This window comes from Cydia pomonella, chromosome 27 (genome assembly GCF_033807575.1).
Source record: "Cydia pomonella isolate Wapato2018A chromosome 27, ilCydPomo1, whole genome shotgun sequence".
Taxonomy (NCBI): Eukaryota; Metazoa; Arthropoda; class Insecta; order Lepidoptera; family Tortricidae; genus Cydia; species Cydia pomonella.
Genome location: NC_084729.1, coordinates 9367684 through 9388982, shown reverse-complemented (window position 1 = coordinate 9388982; position 21299 = coordinate 9367684). Strand labels below are relative to the sequence as shown.

Sequence of the window (21299 nt, the reverse complement as noted above, 5' to 3'; positions counted from 1 at the left end):
GAGTATGTAGTAGTGCCATTTCTTCGGTGATATCGGTCATAATCAGCGAGCCAAATTAATGTTTGCGTCGATTTGACCTTCCCGTCTGGACTGGCCTTAATGTCCTTAATGGCCTTGGCCATGGCAGGATAAAGAGCCAATTACATCCACATTTCCATCAAATCAGTCCCGATGTCGGGCCTGATAATCGTTTTCCATTTCACGGAATATCAGCACATATTTCTAATGTAAAAAATACTTTGTCTATATTTGCCAAAAATGTTTAACGTTTGATATTTTTGCATATGATTCATTTTATTAATTTTCAAATATTGTAAACGATGTGCTGATATTTGATGAAACGGAAAAATACTCTTGCTGGGGCCCGACGTGATATAGCGCATCGTTAGGGTGGGCCGCTGTACGAACGTTAATGACGCAGTTATAAGTGAGAGCGAGAAAGAGATATCTTGACCGCACCCAGGTCGCGGTTCGGTACGGCCATCTGTACACTCTTTTAGAAAGAACAATTGAAAGAAAAGCAGATTTCCGAACGCTTAAAATTTGACAGTGGCAGCTTTCATTGATTGCGCTTTTTGTGCGATATGATGCATAATTTCTCTTTTCTACTATTTAAATGCGATAGACAAGCAAACTAATCACAGTTCTGGCCAAACAAGATCGTCATGAATGTGCATAATGTTGCCTCAAATGAGGATTCCTTGCTGGCCTGTAGAGCATGTCTGGTTACCGATTGTAAATTGTACAATATTCACGATTATCAACTCGGTGGTGCCTTTGCTCGCATCTCAGGTGTTCCTGTAAGTATTATTTATCATTCAAGGACATTATATGACCACTAAACCTAACAATTGCACGGAAAAGGTGGTAATTGGTTCATATACATTTTATAAGTAGTACTTTTTCGTCTTTCCCATAGATAACGCAAGTTAAGGTAATCTAAAAGTTGGTTTTCAAACTGCACTCTTACAGGCGGGATACATTATATCAGTACTTGAGACTCAAATAAGAAACAGGGATATATCCTTTTGGGGTTCAATGTTCTAATACTAGTACAAATTACCTCCAATGAAATTTAAATTTTAATTGAATGAAACAGTTGCTTTTGTATTGTTTCGTTCGATTTTAAAACAAAAGAAGTTCAACTCTATTTTCTAACACCATTGATTCAAATTTCATTGCTAATTTTCCTTGCATGGTGGGCGGCTAGAGGATATATGTACAGATATATACAGATATACCGGGTGTGACCTGTAACAGGAGCAAAAAATTAAACTGTAGGCGGTACTCCAAACTGACCAAAATTTGTTCAGCAACTTTTAAAAATATCTTATATTACAAGCTTTTATTTACTTTCACCTGACAGTTGTCTGTTTGTAATCAAATCTTATTGTTTGTAATCAAAAGTTTATTGTAAGGCGCAATGTATTGTGAATTTTGTTATGTTTAAAGTGTGACAATCAATGTCAATTACACTCAATTACACTGATGACGTACATTGAAGGTTATATTTCATAATTTTCAAAAATCACTGAACAAATGTTGGTAACTTTGAGGAGTACAGCCTACAGGTAAATTTATTGCTCGTGTTACAGGTTACATCCGGTATATATATCTGTATATATGTACCTTTCTTGTATTGTGAAGTAACCTTTTAGTGTCTGATGGAAACATGATTTTTTGCCGAAACCGAAACTTTGATAGGTCGTTTTTAAACTGCTTTCTATCCAAATTGTGGTGAGGATTAAGCTTTTGAGTTTCGTGTCTTAACTCTTTTCCAGGCATAGTATGATTTAAATTTGAAAAGTGGAAAAATTACTGTCTTGGGTGAGACTTGAACTCACGGCCTCTGGATCGATACTTCAGCGCTTTGCCATAAATTATCTTGAAAACATGTGTTCACTTTCACACTTAAGGCATATTTAGCGATTAGGGGGGCTCTAATATCATTGTATCATCCGTCCCCACAGCTTGTGCAGCTTGTCCAGCTGAAACATCAGTTAAGTTAACCTATGTTAGGCCTATACTGGAGTATGCATTTCAAGTGTGGAGCCCTTATTTTATCAAGGATATTGAAATGTTGGAGAAGGCTTAAACTAGTTTCACCAAGATACCGAAGAAACTCAAAAATATGCCCTATGAAGAAAGACTGCACTTCCTGAAGCTCACAACCTTGAAAGAGCGCAGAGAACGTAGAGACCTGATTGAGACATACAAAATACTAACCCAACACTATGACCTCAAAGATTTTCATAAGATGCTAGAGCGCAATAACAACAACCGTCTGAGAGGTCATCAGTATAAGCAGGTGTCTCGCAGGTCCTACAACAATCCTCATAGACACTTTTTTTCATAAATATTTTATTCAGGGTTTACAATTATATACGGCATTAACTAACACAAACGGGACTTAAAAATAATGTGTAAAAATCGTGAAAGTTTAAATCAATTATATACGGGAGATAATACTACCTCTAGCAGCAAGCATTTTTTTTCTCAAATGATTGTGTTGCTTGAAACTCGTTGTTTGCTCGATTAATTTCAAGAAACAGTGAGAAAGAGCTCCCGAATCAAACCGGTCATCCGACACAAATTTACTAAGATAACACCGAAAATGTGCGAAAATATACTGGAAATCGCAATGATAAGTGCTCACATTTGCCTGCTGTTAGTGGTGGACATTTGTCAGACATTATGTATGCATGTATTTTCCAACCCTGAATAATATATTTTTAAAACAAGACTGATGATTACTATAACTAGCTTATATCTAAAATAGGCCCTTGAGGCATTGTAGGTACCAAGGATGCTGGCGGCATTTCCTCGTTGTATCGCAATACTGATACGTTGTGCGAGGAAGCCGCCAGCTCTTCGGTCACCAGTTACGTCAACCAGACGTTTCGCGATTTCTCCAATAAACTTGTGCGCGCTGGGACCCCATGGACTTAGAGTTTCAACGCCAAAAGGTACAAAATAAGACTTAATAATTTGGGAACAAACTCCCAGAGGATATAGTATCGGCCCAAAGTGTCAATGAGTTTAAGAATAAATTAGATGCACACAGTGCAAATTCTACTCAACACTGAAAACTTTATTGATGACTCTGGATACAGGCATTATCAGTTTTTTTTAACTGCCTGCCTGCTGTACAAATAATAATAATAATAAGTTAGTAGGCGTAGGGATGTGACGACCCCATCGTCCGCTGGTTTTACCAGTGCAATCAGTCAACATAGGGCAGCTTGTGGCGAGCTGTTGGGGAGTAGCGACCTCACGTACCCGAGTGCTCCTCGGGAGTTCTGTTACCGGCAAGGAGGGTGGGTGGGACAGGATTCTCTGCCTCTGGCTTGCCTTAGCCGGCCGCCCAGAGTGGAGTCGTTAGAGCTATAAGCTCCAGGGGTGGAAGTGAAAAATTGCATAAGACGCGAGTTGGCACAGTGGCTGATTGCAGCCACAGGGTAGAAAGCGGCGTACACCTCTCGACACCCCTGAGCCGCTCACACCGGTGTTGCCCTTGAGCCATCCTAGATGTCGCTTTTTGTGGGGGCCCATCTTGTGGGGGCGAGTCACCGTCTGCCGGAAATAAAATTGAATACCGTTTTATTAGGCAGGCGTCCAGTTTTTATCCCATAGCCCAGTATTTAGTCCATCGCTTTCACCCAATAGCCCAGTTCATTTTAGATTCCATCAACTCTCAAATAGTCCTTACACCCTGGCGGGTGCTGCCTCTGCGTGCGTCCCATGACACGGGCAAGGGCAACATCCGCTAGGTGTACCCCTTACATTTCATTAAAGTGTCAAAAGGGCCTCTACGTGTTGGCTTCGGCTCCGCGCACGCCTCCCAAAGGTCCGGAACATCATTGTTCCGTGATGGGAAAGACATACAAATAATAAGTTATATCTTATATTATATTTTCGGGGGCCCTTGCGGATACACTTTGACCTATAGCCTAGGGATCTTTGGGTCGTATCGGTCCGAAAATACTGCGGTTCATTCCACAGTTTAGCTGTGCTGGTAACCCATGTGCTGATTGTACCGATAATCCGTTTCCAGGTGCACAAAGATGGGCTGCCGCAGCACCTCTGCATCTTCTGCAGTGCGCAGGTGGCACGTTTTGAAGCCTTTCGTGAAAAGGTGCTCCGCTCACACTTTTGTATGAGGGCGAAACTATGCGAGAGAGAGGTAAGATTTTTGTATATGTTTTGTTTTAATATTTGTTTATACCGCCGTGGTTAGCAAGCATAAGCCTATGGACGCCTGCAAACTCCAGGGGTGTTAGATGCACGTGAATGCTGACACACAAAAAATTAAATTAAAATATTTATTTCGGACTCTGGTTCCATAATTTGTTAGTATAATACACACAATACACTTACAACTACAACACTGTACAATTTACTTTACAACTAGTGTTAGTGACATACATTACTTAAACCTAAACCTAATATCTCCGGGGAGAGGCGCGCACTGGGGCATGCATCCGTATGTGCGCAAAAAATGTGTTTATTTAATTAACAACCACAATTCTGTTTATTTGCAAGAAATTAAGTATACTACATAACTTATAATAATTGTCACTGTTGTTACCAATACAGATAGTTGATTATATGTATTACACGCTAAATCAACAATATATCCCCTTTCAGTTGGATACAAACACTATCCGCACCATCGACCGCACTCACTTCAAGCTCCTTAACAACCTAGCTTTCACAAAAGCACAGACCGTCGAGTGCGTAAACCTAAAAACCTCAGAAGACATCAAAAACGAACCCAACGCAGACATCGACGACACTAAAGATAATATCGTCGAGAAAACTGATCTGAAAGAAGAAGAAAACAAAATCGATGACATAGAACTTGATAATGATGACGGAGTTGAAGACATATTCATCCTCACAGACGTCGAAGATATTAGAAAAAGAAAGAAAAGAGTATCTGCTAAGAAAACAATGAAACTTGAAAAATTTGATGATGAGGATGACGTCAAACTTGTAAATTTTGCTAAAAAAAGACCGAATAGGAAAAAGGAGAGTAATCAAAAGAAGAATGTTGTTAAAAAGAAAGAATTAAAAACTAAAAATACTGACCATAAAGATTTAAAACCAAAAGTAAAGAAGGAAAGGAAGCCAAAGGAGGATAGTAAAAGGAAGTTTCGGAATCCGGAAAATGGTTACATGCCGGTGTTTGACTTTGCTACGTTTGAGAATGCTTTTGAAGTGCGTGTTGTTACTTTGAGCAAGGTAAGGAGTTAAGGATACAATTTAAGTACTCGTAATGTTATTACATAGCCTATAGGGTTATGTATATTAGTGTCCGAACGTAACCGGATTTTTGTGCCACAGGGAATTCAAAGGTTAGGTTTATTCTACATAGTTACGGCCGAAAGTTCGGTTTCGTGTTTCTCTTATGCCGAAACATAAACAATTAAACATCGACCCGACAAAATAAAATTCGGCTGTTTTTCGGCCGTATCCGAACCTTCGGCCGAAACTGTCCGAAACCGGAACTTCGGTCGGAAATTCAACTTTTAACGCGCAAACAGGGACCAGTCCGATATCCCCTTCGAGGGTTTTGGGAGGGTATTTCGAAAGGCTTTACTTACCAAAGCCGTTGCTAACTAAAACACTTTCATTTGGCTTCTTAAGTGCTTCATAATACGGGTACGTATTGTGGTTCCTAAGCGCTTACCTCTTGGAGGGATATCGATTATAAAACGCATAAGCCATTTTCAACTTTCTCTTCGTAAAAAAAGCATCAAATATTGCTTATTTACGTTTAAAGTAAAGCACTGGGTGTCTAGCGCGTTGATAACACAGGCGTCATAATGTTTTGAATTAGGAAGGGGATCCCTTTCATTTTAGCGGTATCTCTGAAAGGGAAACCCCTTCCTAGGCTTATGTCAAATGAACGGGTAAGCAATTCAAAGGAAAAGCTAATCGTTGGGGCTGTTCAATAAACGACTCATCATAATTCTTAAGAGCCCGGCTCTTGTCGGTGGAGTAACCGCCATTCTGTTCTCTCTGCCACTGTTTTGAGCTCCTCATACGTCACTACGTTGATTTTGTCTTTGGCTTGATACAAGAACGCACGTCTCGGTCTTCCCCTGCCTCTTTTTTTTCTATTCTTCCTTTTTTTTCTATTCTTCCTTTTTTTTTTATACTACGTCGGTGGCAAACAAGCATACGGCCAGCCTGATGGTAAGCAGTCTCCGTAGCCTATGTACACCTGCAACTCCAGAGGAGTTACATGCGCGTTGCCGACCCTAACCCCACCCCCCCTCGTTGAGCTCTGGCAACCTTACTCACCGGCAGGAACACAACACTATGAGTAGGGTCAAGTGTTATTTGGCTGCGGTTTTCTGTAAGGTGGAGGTACTTCCCCAGTCGGGCTCTGCTCTAGATCTGGAATGACATCTGCTGTGCTGTGCCCTACCACACAAGGCGAGATGACATTCACATTGCCCATACCTCTCTTTTGGACGTAGTTTAAGGACATACCCGGGTCCAAATTATTGACTTTGTATAATTATCGTGCCGTATCAGGTGCCCCAACATGTTTCCCCTTCTGTTTTCAATCGTTCTCAACAGAGATTTCTTCTCACCCAACAAAAATAATACTTCCGTATTTGTTTTCCAATTAACGGCTAAGCCATTTAAAATTCTGGGAAGGGGTGGACGGGTCCCTGCGCGCAGAGCGGTAGAAATTTGACAGATATTAGTGTAACATCAACAATACTCCCATTTTTTTAAATGAGTTTTAAAGTTGCCGTGTACCAAACTTAATAGCTACATACGTTTTCCAAGATAGCAGTAGTTCCTCGAGCTCCACAGTCATCAAATGGTATGAAAATGAAAAAGGAACATTTAATTAATATACCTACTTATCAAATTTCAGGACCTTTCTTGATATTTCGAGCTCTGTCCTATACTTTGTATCTTTAGGTATTTAAATAAAACTAAACAAAATCTACCCTCAAATGGCTCCTTAAGCCAGTTGAGGGTAGATGAAAACATTACATGATCAAATAATGTAGGAAGTCAGGTCGTTCAGTGACAGATCCAGGCGGTTTTGTATTTGGTTGGTTAACCAATAAATGTTAAAACTACCCGAAAATTTACAAATGTTTGTTTACTTTTATTTAAATACCTAAAGACTTAGAGTATCGATTGTGCTACTAAGACTTCTTTCATGCAGGAAGACCAACTGGAGGAGATCGCGACGCGCAAAGAGTCCGCCAACTACCTGGAGTCCCCGTTCCAGTGCCACGACTGCGGGAAAGGGTTCCTGGCCGAGGAGGCTTATAACAACCACCAGCTGCGGCACAGCCCGGTGAGTGGAAGAGATCGCTACACGCACGGAGTCCGCCAACTATCTGGAGTAGTGTCACTGCGGGAAAGGGTTTTTATGATTTATTTATTTTATTTATTTGGGGCATCAACAGCAATAATAAAAATTTAAAAATAATAGATTTCCACAAAAGTACAATCGAAGAGAATTTGAAATAGAGGTGGATTGTCAAACTTTGTAGCCACAGTAAATTTATTCCCATCTTTCGAAACATGATTAGAACTTTAGAACGCCATTTGACTTTGATCCTTATTCTTTCACTGATATGTGTTTAATTTGTTAAATATCAAAAAGTGGCGCCATCTAATAGATCAAAGGCCAAAGGTATAGCAGCATCGTTTCGAGCGATGGCGCCATAAGGCCATATAACCCATTTGACTTTGATCCTTATTCTTTCACCGATATGTGTTTAATTTGTTCAATATCAAAAAGTGGCCCCATCTAATAGATCAAAGGCCAAAGGTATAACAGCATCGTTTCGAGCGATGGCGCCATAAGGCCATATAACCCATTTGACTTTGATCCTTATTCTTTCACCGATATGTGTTTAATTTGTTCAATATCAAAAAGTGGCGCCATCTAATAGATCAAAGGCCAAAGGTATAGCAGCATCGTTTCGAGCGATGGCGCCATAAGGCCATAACCTTTAGTTTGTGCCCGGTAAGATGGCGCCACTTTTTTTAAATTTATTTATTGGAAAACCAACAACACATGAAACATATCAACAATAAACTAAAAGTATTGATTTGTAGGTCCTTCACTTTTTGTCACAGTTGAAACGGTTTTTAGATCACTTATTTCGTTTGATATATCGTCTAGTTTCTTAAATATAGTTTTTAAAACACTTTGAAGAATGTTTTTTATTAGTTCACTGTAAATTTTCGACATTTTAAATAATTTTTGCAATAATCGTTTGAGTTATCTAACTGTGACGCGCCGCCTACCGCGCAAGACTGTTGCTTATTAATATAGGTTGATTTTTCCAACGAATCAGTTCCAGTGTCTGGAAGACCTACAAATATGTATACTAAATGTTGGTATCATTATGGCTCCGTAGATTCGTGTTTTTTTCTCACTCTAACTGAGCGTAAGTCAGGTTGATGTGCGTGCTCGAAACTGCGGATGATATGTTATTGAATTTAAAAGTCAATTTGTGTAATAATGTCCTATAATATCTATTTAAAAAAAATGTAAGCTTTAACAAAAAAGTAATCGATGAGTTCCTCAAAAATAATACTGCACATTTTTAGCGGCAATTTTCATATTAGGTTTTGTCTATAAATTGATACAAATCTTTAAAGTGCGTTTTAGGCCTATGTTCGTGATTTATTTCTGTCGAGTGAAAGTCAAAAAATCTGGATTCCAATCGATGAAGTCTCTAGAGAAAACCCTCAAGATTGCTAATTAAATTTTTGGGAACCGTATTGTGATACGATTGTACAAAATACTACTTATAAAGGGGGACGTTTTTTCTAAAACTTCGCTCTCTGAACCCACGGCACCTGAAAGTGGCCGGATTGAGATTTGACTCATTAGAGTGTATTTGAAGTTGACTGCCAATAAAAGTATACTTATTCAATAAACCTACCGAGAAATTGATATAAACTCATTTCTTTATAGAGTGCGGGCCCATATGCCTGCGAAATCTGCAACGTTCGCTTCAACATGCAATGCCGTCGTCAGGAGCACCAAGACATGCATCGGCTCAAGTTCTTCTGCAAGAACTGCAGCTTCGTCTCCAGAAACAGGTTGGTTACGTATTTTTAACCATTTAAACCTGTAGCGCGTAATTTTTGGGTTGTAGTCGAGCGCGTCAGTTGATGTCTTTGGCGGTAAAGGGTTAACCTCTAATTTGAAAATAAATAAAAAAGCCCCTACTACTTCAGAACAATCGCTAATGTATGTGTGTGGGCGTGGGTTCGAATCCCACTTCTGATATCCACGATCACGTAGATTAATGATACTTGATGAACGTCATAGCTAAAACGATACTTACTTACTTACTCCTCTGGCGCAGCGACCCAAAGTGTGTCTCGGCCTCCAACACGACTGCTCGCCACTGATCCCGGTCCTGTGCAGTTTCTCGCCAGTCTTCAACTTGGAGCTCGCGCAGATCCACCACCACATCCGCCCATCGATACCTACCTCAAACGCTCTTTTCACCGCCCGATCGGCTTCCATTCGCTAAAATGATACAAACCATAAAATATAAATTATAGGAATCTAGTGAGGTCGACTGCGACACTTTTCCGTTCAATCTGACTGACGGTTCCTCTCAAGATGTCATCAGAATCAGCCGGGAACCAATCCATTAACGCAGCTGTTCGGGTCATTCCAATATAAGTCACTTTATCGCAGTCAAACACACTCGGGAATAGACTTTGTTAATACTGGATATTCCATCAAACGCAGCCGTCAACAGACGTTTTGCGACATATCGAAGACCCTTTACTGAAAACCGCACCGAATCTGCCAAGTTGTGTTAGAGATACAAGGGAACATTCCTTCAAGTGCACAAACTTACAAAAAACCTCATCCAATACAATATATATAAACATACCGTCTCCGTTTCGTTGTCGGTAAACAGTAAATTATTTTTAGGTATTTCAGAGCGCAGCTATCTCAAGCGTATGGCATATACTATACGCCTGCGAAATCTGCACGTTATTTATTAAACCTGCGGGTTTAAGTTGTTTATGATATATGTTTGATGTTCTTTTTAGCGTTTATCCGTTACATTCTAAATAAGCCCAGCGGGTCTTCTTTTCCAATCTTTGTGTCGGAACTTTGGTAAACAATAACCATTAGATTTTGTAGTTTTCTATCCGAAGAATTGGCAGTTGCTCTAGTCTTTACGAAAGCGACTGTAGCGGCTGTGTGCTGTACTAACCTAACCTTCTAATTTTATGGAGAAACTACATAGCCGATCCTTTTTCGAAAAATGATTGACAAATATTAAGTGCTATTTCGTATAATAAGTTCCAAGTTAGTTACTCATTGGTACGAGTCGGGGTTTGAACCCGTGACCTTCGTTTTGAAATTCGCGCTATTTACCGTTAGGCTACCAATACATTATGAAATATTGTTATGTCTCTGGTAGGTATTATTTTAGCAACGAAATGACAAAGTGTGTTATGTGTATGTGTGTTTGTTTGTGCAGGCATCAAGCGAGGAGACATTACGATATGCACGCGGGCAAAACCTTCGAGTGCAAACATTGTGGGAAGATGTTCAAGTATGTACAAAGGTTACACATATAAAGTACAAAAGATATACTCGTAATTTACTTATTATGGGACTCCATTAACTGTATCTTCAAAATGAAATATTTAGTTAAATAAATAATTTTTAATTTTTTTCACGTATACCTTAACCTAGTGTGTAAACTTGCGAAAAGCAAAGAGTCAAACTAGTTAAACGACCTAGTAGCCTAGTCGGTAGCGGTAGTACGACGCAGGAGTTCCCGGGTTCGATACCCGGGGATTTTTTTTTTGTGTTTATTACAAATCTTGTTCCTAAATTATGGATGTTTTCTTTGTATATATATAAGTAGATATATATATCGTCATTGAGTACCCACAACTTATTTTGCCTTGCCTTATTGAGCTTACTGTGATACTAAAAAAAAACAACGGGTTGCACTCCGGGAGTGCCGGCAGAAGTGAAAACTTGAATATTAACGTTGTGCATTTTTGATATTTTGGAATGGTTAGGGAATAATTTTGCACGAATTGCTTTAATTATCAGTATAAAAGTAATGTCATTTATGTGGTCAAATATAATATTCATTTATTGCGCTATCGTACACAAACATGACAATTAATATTACATTAAAAATTTAACTACTGGCTTCAATGACATTGTAACAGTTTTTCGATCAGGTCACGTGTCCGTCTTACGAATTTTCAATCTGTCGAATCTGTCGGTCACGTGACCTGTCGCGAGTTTAACATTTTTTCCCCATCACAAAAAGTGCACAGCGCCGCTAAAGAAGTTTTCACTTCAAAAATTTACCTTTTTATTGAGTTTTGAGTATGATGTCATGACGTTTCTTTCACTATCCATACTAATGTGCCCCTATCATAAAAAAAGTGTTTTAATAGTAATTTAATATTAATGTTGATAAACCCTCTTTCACATTATATGCTGAGTTAGCGCGATCCAACTCTAAGTTTTTTACTAATTGAATTTTTCCTTTCAGTAAGAGTTCAACGTATTTGTCGCACGTGCGTCTGGCGCATCCAGACATGCACGTGTCGTGCGACCTGTGTGGCGAGACGTTTGTCGGGCAAGCGGGGCTGAAACAGCACAAGGCCAAGATGCACTCCATAGCCGAGGTAAGGAATGGGTACAGTGTCGAAGTGTTCGAAACCCAGCGAAGGCCGAGCTCCGTGTAAGGCCGAAGGCCAGGAGGGTCCCACAGGATCGACCAAGCTTACGAGGCCGAAGACCGAGCTCTGTGTAGGGCCGAAGGCCAGGAGGGTCCCACAGGATCGACCAAGCTCACGAGGCCGAAGACCGAGCTCGCGAGGCCGACTCTCCACTGATTTCCTAGAGCCAGCCAAGGCTCGGGTGGGGGTAGGGGGGGTCATCTAAATTTTATATTTACTTCTTTATATCAACATATAGTAACGGCACCAATCATTAAAAATTAGGTGGCTTAGGGTATAATAGGGTGTTTCTATATTCTTGATTATTTTTCAGAACATAAAACCGCAGAAATTCGAGTGTGGCACCTGTTCAGCCACCTTCCTGAGCGTAGAGGCGCTGAACAGACACACGGACACGGCCGCCGAGCACGGCGACCTGCGGCCGTGCGAGCAGTGCGGCGAGAACTGTGCGAGCGAGGACGCGCTACGGGAACATGTCAAAGAGACGCATCCGAAGGAGACGTATCGGTGTGAGGAGGTTAGTTCCTACTACCTACTATTAACATTAGTGATACCGCTGAAAGATTTTGTTATTGACTACTTTATTCATGTGATGTTCAAAAACTGTATATTTTTGTTTCGCTAATCAACATTTATTACTTACAAACAAAACATTATTACACAATAAAAAGTTAATGTTTATATTTGTTAATATATAAATAAATATTAGATTAAACATTTATTGATTATTTGGCTAATTTGGATTATCATTGCTTTAGCTGTCGTAAACAGAAAATATAAAAAATTAAAATTATTTAATAATAATATATCTTAGTGTTGTTGTATTTTAAAACTAGTCGTTATAATTCGTTTACGGACGACGCACGCACGCACGCACGCGCACACACACACACACACACATACACACACACACACACGCACACACACAAATTTTTTGTACTTCTCTCTTGATAATATTACCTACTGCTTAATTAACGTTATCTTTGGCTGTATGTCACCGGAGTAACTATCTTATTCCCGAGTAACTATCTTTTTCCGGAGTAACTAGCTTTTTATGTAACTACTTTTACCACACTGAATCTGGCTGCTACGTGACAGGCATAGCCTAGTATGGGGCCGTAGGATATCTTTTATTTTATTTTTATTTATTGAACACAATGCAAGTTTACAGTGTCAGACCAATTCACTTACATGCTAGGAAAACATAAATTATCAAGAATAATAAATTAATAAAGCTGAATCAAAGACATACAAAAATATAAAAATCATGCGCATAAAAATGTCAAAACTAATTAAAATTGTAAATTGTAACTTGTAAATTTTTAAATGTTCATTAGGTTTTTTCTATTAAGTAAACAATTCTTATCTTATGTTTCACGCCAATGTCTGTTGCATCGTAGCTCTCCAATGGATGGACCGTTTACGATGCGGTTATTTTTTACGTAAAAGCGGGTTTCCTAGCGGTGGTTCTTAGCTTTGTTTGATAAAAATCGATCCAGCAGTTTGAAGAGTATCTTTTCCAAAATTATGTAACCATTTTTGGCATGAACTGGATCAGGGCCGGATTTAGGGGAGGGCAACCGGGGCGACAGCCCCGGGGCCTCCACAAAAGAGGGGCCCCCACAATAGAGACTTCGGAAAATTGTCCATTATATTTGGAAAATAATTTGGGGCCAGAGGGCCTCCACTTATTTGTTGCCCCGAGGCCTCCAGACCTCTAAATCCGGCATTGAACTAGATTATTTTGACATAGCGCGTAGGGTGGTTAAAAAAAAAATGATTAGTTGTCTCTTTTTTTTAATAGTGCAACATGTCATTCAAACGCGCGTCGGCCTACGACCTGCACCATCGCCGCAAGCACCTCGGGCAGCGCTTCAGCGCCGCGGGCCGCCACGTGGTGCGCCGCACGCCCGGCCACTTCGTGTGCGAGCAGTGCGGCCGCGTGCTCACGGTGAGTGTGTGTGTAACATCGACATGTACCTACACACGACCTGCACACCGCTGCAAGCACCTCGGGCAGCGCTTCAGCGCCGCGGGCCGCCACGTGGTGCGCCGCACGCCCGGCCACTTCGTGTGCGAGCAGTGCGGCCGCGTGCTCACGGTGAGTGTGTGTGTAACATCGACATGTACCTACACACGACCTGCACACCGCTGCAAGCACCTCGGGCAGCGCTTCAGCGCCGCGGGCCGCCACGTGGTGCGCCGCACGCCCGGCCACTTCGTGTGCGAGCAGTGCGGCCGCGTGCTCACGGTGAGTGTGTGTGTAACATCGACATGTACCTACACACGACCTGCACACCGCTGCAAGCACCTCGGGCAGCGCTTCAGCGCCGCGGGCCGCCACGTGGTGCGCCGCACGCCCGGCCACTTCGTGTGCGAGCAGTGCGGCCGCGTGCTCACGGTGAGTGTGTGTGTAACATCGACATGTACCTACACACGACCTGCACACCGCTGCAAGCACCTCGGGCAGCGCTTCAGCGCCGCGGGCCGCCACGTGGTGCGCCGCACGCCCGGCCACTTCGTGTGCGAGCAGTGCGGCCGCGTGCTCACGGTGAGTGTGTGTGTAACATCGACATGTACCTACACACGACCTGCACACCGCTGCAAGCACCTCGGGCAGCGCTTCAGCGCCGCGGGCCGCCACGTGGTGCGCCGCACGCCCGGCCACTTCGTGTGCGAGCAGTGCGGCCGCGTGCTCACGGTGAGTGTGTGTGTAACATCGACATGTACCTACACACGACCTGCACACCGCTGCAAGCACCTCGGGCAGCGCTTCAGCGCCGCGGGCCGCCACGTGGTGCGCCGCACGCCCGGCCACTTCGTGTGCGAGCAGTGCGGCCGCGTGCTCACGGTGAGTGTGTGTGTAACATCGACATGTACCTACACACGACCTGCACACCGCTGCAAGCACCTCGGGCAGCGCTTCAGCGCCGCGGGCCGCCACGTGGTGCGCCGCACGCCCGGCCACTTCGTGTGCGAGCAGTGCGGCCGCGTGCTCACGGTGAGTGTGTGTGTAACATCGACATGTACCTACACACGACCTGCACACCGCTGCAAGCACCTCGGGCAGCGCTTCAGCGCCGCGGGCCGCCACGTGGTGCGCCGCACGCCCGGCCACTTCGTGTGCGAGCAGTGCGGCCGCGTGCTCACGGTGAGTGTGTGTGTAACATCGACATGTACCTACACACGACCTGCACACCGCTGCAAGCACCTCGGGCAGCGCTTCAGCGCCGCGGGCCGCCACGTGGTGCGCCGCACGCCCGGCCACTTCGTGTGCGAGCAGTGCGGCCGCGTGCTCACGGTGAGTGTGTGTGTAACATCGACATGTACCTACACACGACCTGCACACCGCTGCAAGCACCTCGGGCAGCGCTTCAGCGCCGCGGGCCGCCACGTGGTGCGCCGCACGCCCGGCCACTTCGTGTGCGAGCAGTGCGGCCGCGTGCTCACGGTGAGTGTGTGTGTAACATCGACATGTACCTACACACGACCTGCACACCGCTGCAAGCACCTCGGGCAGCGCTTCAGCGCCGCGGGCCGCCACGTGGTGCGCCGCACGCCCGGCCACTTCGTGTGCGAGCAGTGCGGCCGCGTGCTCACGGTGAGTGTGTGTGTAACACCGACATGTACCTACACACGACCTGCACACCGCCGCAAGCACCTCGGGCAGCGCTTCAGCGCCGCGGGCCGCCACGTGATCTTGCAAATCGGTTGTTTTCTTAGAGACAGGTTAACGTAGATATCTAAAATTTGGAACAGTTATAGCAACTTCTACCATTAACACTGTAAATAAGTCAATATTGCTTATTTATCTTTAGGGGGAAATTCAGGAGTGAAAAGTGGGAAGCTGAATTTATTTTTCATTTGTTTGACTACCATTACCATTCCAACAAATGCATAAAATTGTAGGGAGGTACAATTTTTTTAAAAGTATGTACTAAATAGTACAAATTAGGTACAAAAATATGGTATGCATTTTGTTTATTTTAATTAAGGTACACCCGCCATCCTGACACGTGGCAAAATGCCGGGACAACGCGAGGAACAAGATGATAATTGTAATATTTGTTTTGTAGTCCCGCCAAGGGCTACGCTACCACCTGCGGGACCACAAGGGCCTCAACCTGAAGCTGTTCACGTGCCCCGAGTGCAACAAGACTTTCGCCGCGAAGCATATGAGAGATGTAAGATATTTATTATTATCTTTATTTCTTTTTCTTCGTAAGTTAAGTTGTTTATAACTTGAATATAAAAAATACAAAAACACGTATCACAGTTTCGTTGTCTCTACTATACGTTATGGGATCATCTATTGGGGTAATTCAGTGAACAGGGAAGCCAACTATATGGCACAGAAGAAATGTGTGAAAGCGATTCGGGGGCTTCACAGCTGTGTGCCACATTTAAAAAACCTGAACATATTTACATTCTTGAAATCGCGATGTACATGAAAACAAACCCAACACTATTCAGGACGGTCTCTGAGGTATTTGCTAGAAATTCAAGGTCCCCTTAGAATCTCTCCTGTTTCCGCAAATGGGTAGTATTGCGCAAAAGTGTGTTCTGCTTAGTTAGTAAGATTTATAACAAATTGCCTGTCCATTTTAAAATTTACACAATTCCTGAATTTTTACTGTATGATTTCAATGCTTAAGATTTGGTATGGCTTTTAATATTAATAATAACTAGGTATTTATACAATGTGTTTGTGCACGTATAGTGGAGCCGTTAACCACGTATAGTACGATGAATTTTATCGACAAATCACCCCCCATTCAAAGTTTTATGGCGCCAAACACGACTGCACTTGGTTAATGTACCATTATCTGTCCATTTACCTATCGCACATTTAAAAAATAATAATCATGCGATAGCTTATGAATTAGGGCATAAATTTCAAGCATAAATGTTACAGAGAATTTTCCACAAATACTCGAGAATTAATAACCAAGATAAAAATTGTCTTTTCACTTTTAAGCAACTGCCCAAAAGGACAGCTGGATAAAACAATATGGGCAGCCCTGTAAGTAGTACCGAGGTACTAACAATGGCGATGTATGCAGCTCGGGTGCCCGCGACCCGCCCCCCGCACGGTTGCCCCGTCTAGACGGCCTCGTCGAATGACTGTATTGTTTTATAGATTGTGCCGTAACGGTGTATGACATGAATGTTCGTGTCAGATTTTATGTTATGTCGTTTTAAAGTGTGTGTGGCTTTTAATAGCAATATTGTATAATAATGTATGTTTGTGTGTGTGTGTGCAGTGGCACATGAGGTCACACACGGGCGAGAAGCCGTACCAGTGCCCCGAGTGCCCGCTCGCCTTCAGCCTCAATAGCAACTTCAAACGGCACCACAAGGCGGTAAGAGACCAGGCCTAGCGCGCCCATACAAAACACTTCATAATTCGACGACCAGTTTGGCCTAGTGGACAGTGACCCTGCCTACGAAGCCGATGGTTCCGGGTTCAAATCCTGGTAAGGGCATTTATTCGTGTGATGAGCATGGATATTTGTTCCTGAGTCATGGGTGTTTTCTATGTATTTAAGTATTTATAAATATTTATATATTATATATATCGTTGTCTAAGTACCCTCAACACAAGCCTTATTGAGCTTACTGTGGGACTTAGTCAATTTGTGTAATAATGTTCTATAATAATATAAAAAAAAAATATTAAAAATATAAATATAATATATAATGCTCTAGCGTCCCCCCTTACCCTCCTAATACTGGTCTCAAAGAGAATTTGAAATAGAGATGAATTGTCAAAGAAAACTTTGTATAGCCACAGTAAATTTACTGCCATCTCTCAAGACATGATTAGAACTTTTAAAACGCCATTAGACCAAAGTCAAATGGCGTTCTGAAAGTTTTAATCATGTGTCTCTATTTCAAATTATCTTTGCTAGTATAAATAATTTCCAACCAAATTTGAATCATTATTCAAAGGAACAGAGTCGCTTTGGTTTGTTCGTTTGGCCGCTATATGTTATAACTAGGAATTAAGGAATCGAAGTAAAGATTATTTCCGATACACGTGCAGAAAATAGGAAATTCGCAACGAGTGGTGATAAATTAAAACACGACCGAAGGGAATGTTTTAAATCGACACTAGTTGCGAATTACCTATTCGCACGTGTATCGTACAACGTTTTATATGGTTTGTTTAAAAGGGTGTAGCAGGATAGCCTAGGAAAAATTGCCCCCAGCGATTTTGGGCAGAAACTGTAATCAAACGATGCCTTTTGGGGAGGTTATACTCTGCACAAAGTTTCATCCCTCTGTTACCCCCTGGGGGTGAAAAACACCCGATTAACCCCAAAACTGTTTTAATTATTTTTTCCTAAACTATGAAAGTGACGATTTTGAAATTTTGTACAAATATTAATAAGACTAAAAGCTATGTGCTAAAAAAATATTAACCCCCTAACCATTTAAATTCTTGTAAAAAAAAACAATAATAAAAAAAGAATCACCTGTATATCAAGTTTGGCTCATGGTACACACACCATTTTTTTTTCAAAAATGAACCAATTTATATTCTAAATTATACAAAAGTTTCATGGACCTACTCCAGAAGGAACATTGCGAAATTAATATGTATTGGCTCTTTGGTGCGTACTATTCATTGAACTCCCACTAAGAGCCTTGCATTATTAATAAACAAGGGCTTGCGATCGGACCGCTGCTCGTGCCCGATTTGAAAAAGGTGGGGATAAAGAAGTATGAATCAAACTCATTTGTATTTATAAAAAAAATTTTAGGGTTCCGTAGTCAACTAGGAACCCTTATAGTTTCACCATGTCCGTCTGTCTGTCTGTCCGAGACTTTGCTCCGTGGTCGTTACTGCTAGAAAGCTGAAATTCGGCATGGATATATAAATCAATAAAGCCGACAAAGTCGTACAATAAAATATAAAAATTTAATTTTTTGAGGGTACCCCAAAAATTCACCCCTACACGTAAAGTGGGGGTGAATTTTTTTTTTTGCTTCGATCCTGCAGTGTGGGGTATCGTTGGAAAGGTATTTCAAAACTAATAGGGGTCTTCAACAAACATTTTTTGATAAAGTGAATATATTCGGAGATAATCGCTCCGAAAGAAAAAAAATGTGTCCCCCCCTCTAACTTTTGAACCATAGGTCCAAAAAATATGAAAAAAATCGTGGAAGTAGAGCTTAAGAAAGACATTTAATGAAAACTATAGCGGACATGATCAGTTTAGCTGTTTTTGAGTTATCGCAAAAAGTTTCCCCTTCATAGTAAAAAGACTTTAATTAGGTACTGATTGTGCAAATTTGCCTATTTGTTTAACTCGCGTGAAAGGTACCGTTTCATCCCTTGGTTAAATTGTGACGGAAGAGTAACTACGGAACCCTACACTGAGCGTGGCCCGACATGCTCTTGGCCGGTTTTTTTAATTATTTTGTTTTCGGGTCCGAGACGTTGCGTATTAAGCATGATATGAGTATAATGATTAGTGGCTACGAAATAGTACGTTTATTTTAATTTCGCAATGTTCCTTCTGGAGTAGGTCCATGAAACTTTTGTATAATGTAGAATATAAACTGGTTCATCTTTGAAAAAAAAAATGGTGTGTGTACCATGAGCCAAACTTGATATACAGGTTGATTCTTTTTTTATTTTTGTTTTTTTTACAAGAATTTAAATGGTTAGGGGGTTAATATTTTTTTAGCAGATAGCTTTTAGTCTTATTAATATTTGTACAAAATTTCAAATTCGTCACTTTCATAGTTTAGGAAAAAATAATTAAAACAGTTTTGGAGTTAATCGGGTGTTTTTCACCCCCAGGGGGTAACAGAGGGATGAAACTTTGTGCAGAGTATAACCTCCCCAAAAGGCATCGTTTGATTACAGTGTCGGCCCAAAATCGCTGGGGGCAATTTTTCCTAGGCTATCCTGCTACACCCTTTCGACATATGCACGGAAAGTGCTCATTCCCTCACGCGTGCAGGAAAGTATTTCTTTGCCGCTTTTTTTAGGGCTCCGTACCAAAAAGGTACAAAGGAACCCTTATGGTGCGACTCTGTCCGTCCGTCTGTCTGTCTGTCACATCGCTAAATATCTCGGGAACCACTTAAGCTATCGATTTGAAATTTAGAATAGTTATGAAAAACGCTAATCCAGACACATTGAAAGTATTATTTTTTATTACTATGGGAAATGCCCAATATTAAGAGGGGGTAAAATTTCAAAGTCTAGTGACTAGGTCAAATGGGGTATCATTTGAAAGAGCTCAAATTGACCATTCCAAAACAATGTTTTTGTAGTGGCAAAAAAATTATTTATGTAGGAAAATATGAAAATGTAAAAAGTAAAGTTTGTTAAATTTGCAAATAATTGAATTGGTATGCAACATTGCTGTCGCGAAATCGAGACTACATTGTGACCTGTTCCATTTTTGATATTTATGATTTAATATTTTTGTTTATGTTTAAAATTATTTAATTTGATTAATTTAACAGCCGTTTAAAATATTTTGACATAATTTTAAATCGTGGCTGAATGCCGAAGAGGTCTGTGCCTTTGATGCCTAACCTGTCAAGAAATTACAAAATGGCGGACGAATGTTTGATATGTCACCGTATTTAAGAATTATTTCGCTTAAATGTTTTTTTTTCACAAGTGTGATGAAAAACATTGTAACTCTGGGGGTAAGAATATTGCAAACTCGGGTTTTTAATTCCCTCCAGGCTGCGGCTGTCGGGAATGACCACCCTCTTATCCAAAATTTCACTTACCCCCCTCGTTGCACAATGTACTATTTCCAGGTACACCTCGGGCAGCGTAAAAGCATCCCGTGCAACATCTGCGGGCGCGTGTTCACGACGACGTCGTGCGTGCGCGTGCACGTCAACGCCGTGCACCGCGGCATGCCGTGGCCCAAGCGCAACCGCGCGCGCGCCAAGCACGACCAAAAGTCGCCGCTACACAACAAATAATTTATATATTATTATACTTACTAAAACGGCTGTTTTATTTACAATACCTCACTCTATACTATGTATCTATACACCGTGTTTTTTTTTATTTCCGTTAATTTCAAGGGTGCATTCCTAAGCTTAAATTAAGTAACTTTCTTAAAGAGACCGTCATTGTAATGAACTCCATTCCATTTCGGAGATAATCAATAATTTAGTTTTATCTTAGAAGGCCCCTACGAGTGTGTACCTTTGTGTTAGGGTCTGTTTACATACTGATTAGTGTTTAGTACGAGTTAATACATTTGCTACTAAACGTAAGTACTATCTCGGACGGTCGATGTTTGAAATGACATTGATATGTCACAGTTTTCAATTGTTTGGTTGATTTAAATGTAATGCCCGTGTTACAACAACGCTATATGCGACATTTAATTACTTTTTATCGGATATTCAAATATACGCCAATAATAATATCCGTAAATATTCAAATAATACATCTCAAAATATCCGAATAAACGGATATTTTAGATAACACAGAAATAACGTTTTTAACGCATTCACTGCCACCGACGCATATATGCGTTCCCCGTCATACAAGTTTGTTCCTAGGC

The 21299-nt window shown here is 41.5% G+C and overlaps 1 protein-coding gene across 1 annotated transcript; it reads left to right on the top strand.

Annotated features, from left to right (window-relative positions):
• Positions 1-346: 346 nt before the first annotated feature.
• LOC133532545 (zinc finger protein 91-like) lies at positions 347-20732 on the top strand. The gene is made up of 12 exons (XM_061871270.1): positions 347-800; positions 4055-4183; positions 4648-5244; positions 7199-7333; positions 8972-9099; positions 10512-10586; positions 11553-11688; positions 12056-12259; positions 13547-15343; positions 15819-15926; positions 17007-17105; positions 20536-20732. Exons 1-12 carry the CDS (start codon positions 666-668, stop codon positions 20704-20706), a joined length of 3714 nt encoding a protein of 1237 aa, XP_061727254.1. The 5' UTR covers positions 347-665; the 3' UTR covers positions 20707-20732.
• Positions 20733-21299: the final 567 nt, after the last annotated feature.

What these genes read in the sequence shown, in the direction of transcription:
- LOC133532545 (XM_061871270.1), top strand. Translation starts at nt 666, where the DNA reads ATGAATGTGCATAATGTTGCCTCAAATGAGGATTCCTTGCTGGCCTGT. An exon ending in CATTGTGGGAAGATGTTCAA is followed by an intron (nt 10,587 to 11,552) that starts GTATGTACAAAG and finishes TTTTCCTTTCAG; the next exon opens with TAAGAGTTCAACGTATTTGT. An exon ending in AGATGCACTCCATAGCCGAG is followed by an intron (nt 11,689 to 12,055) that starts GTAAGGAATGGG and finishes ATTATTTTTCAG; the next exon opens with AACATAAAACCGCAGAAATT.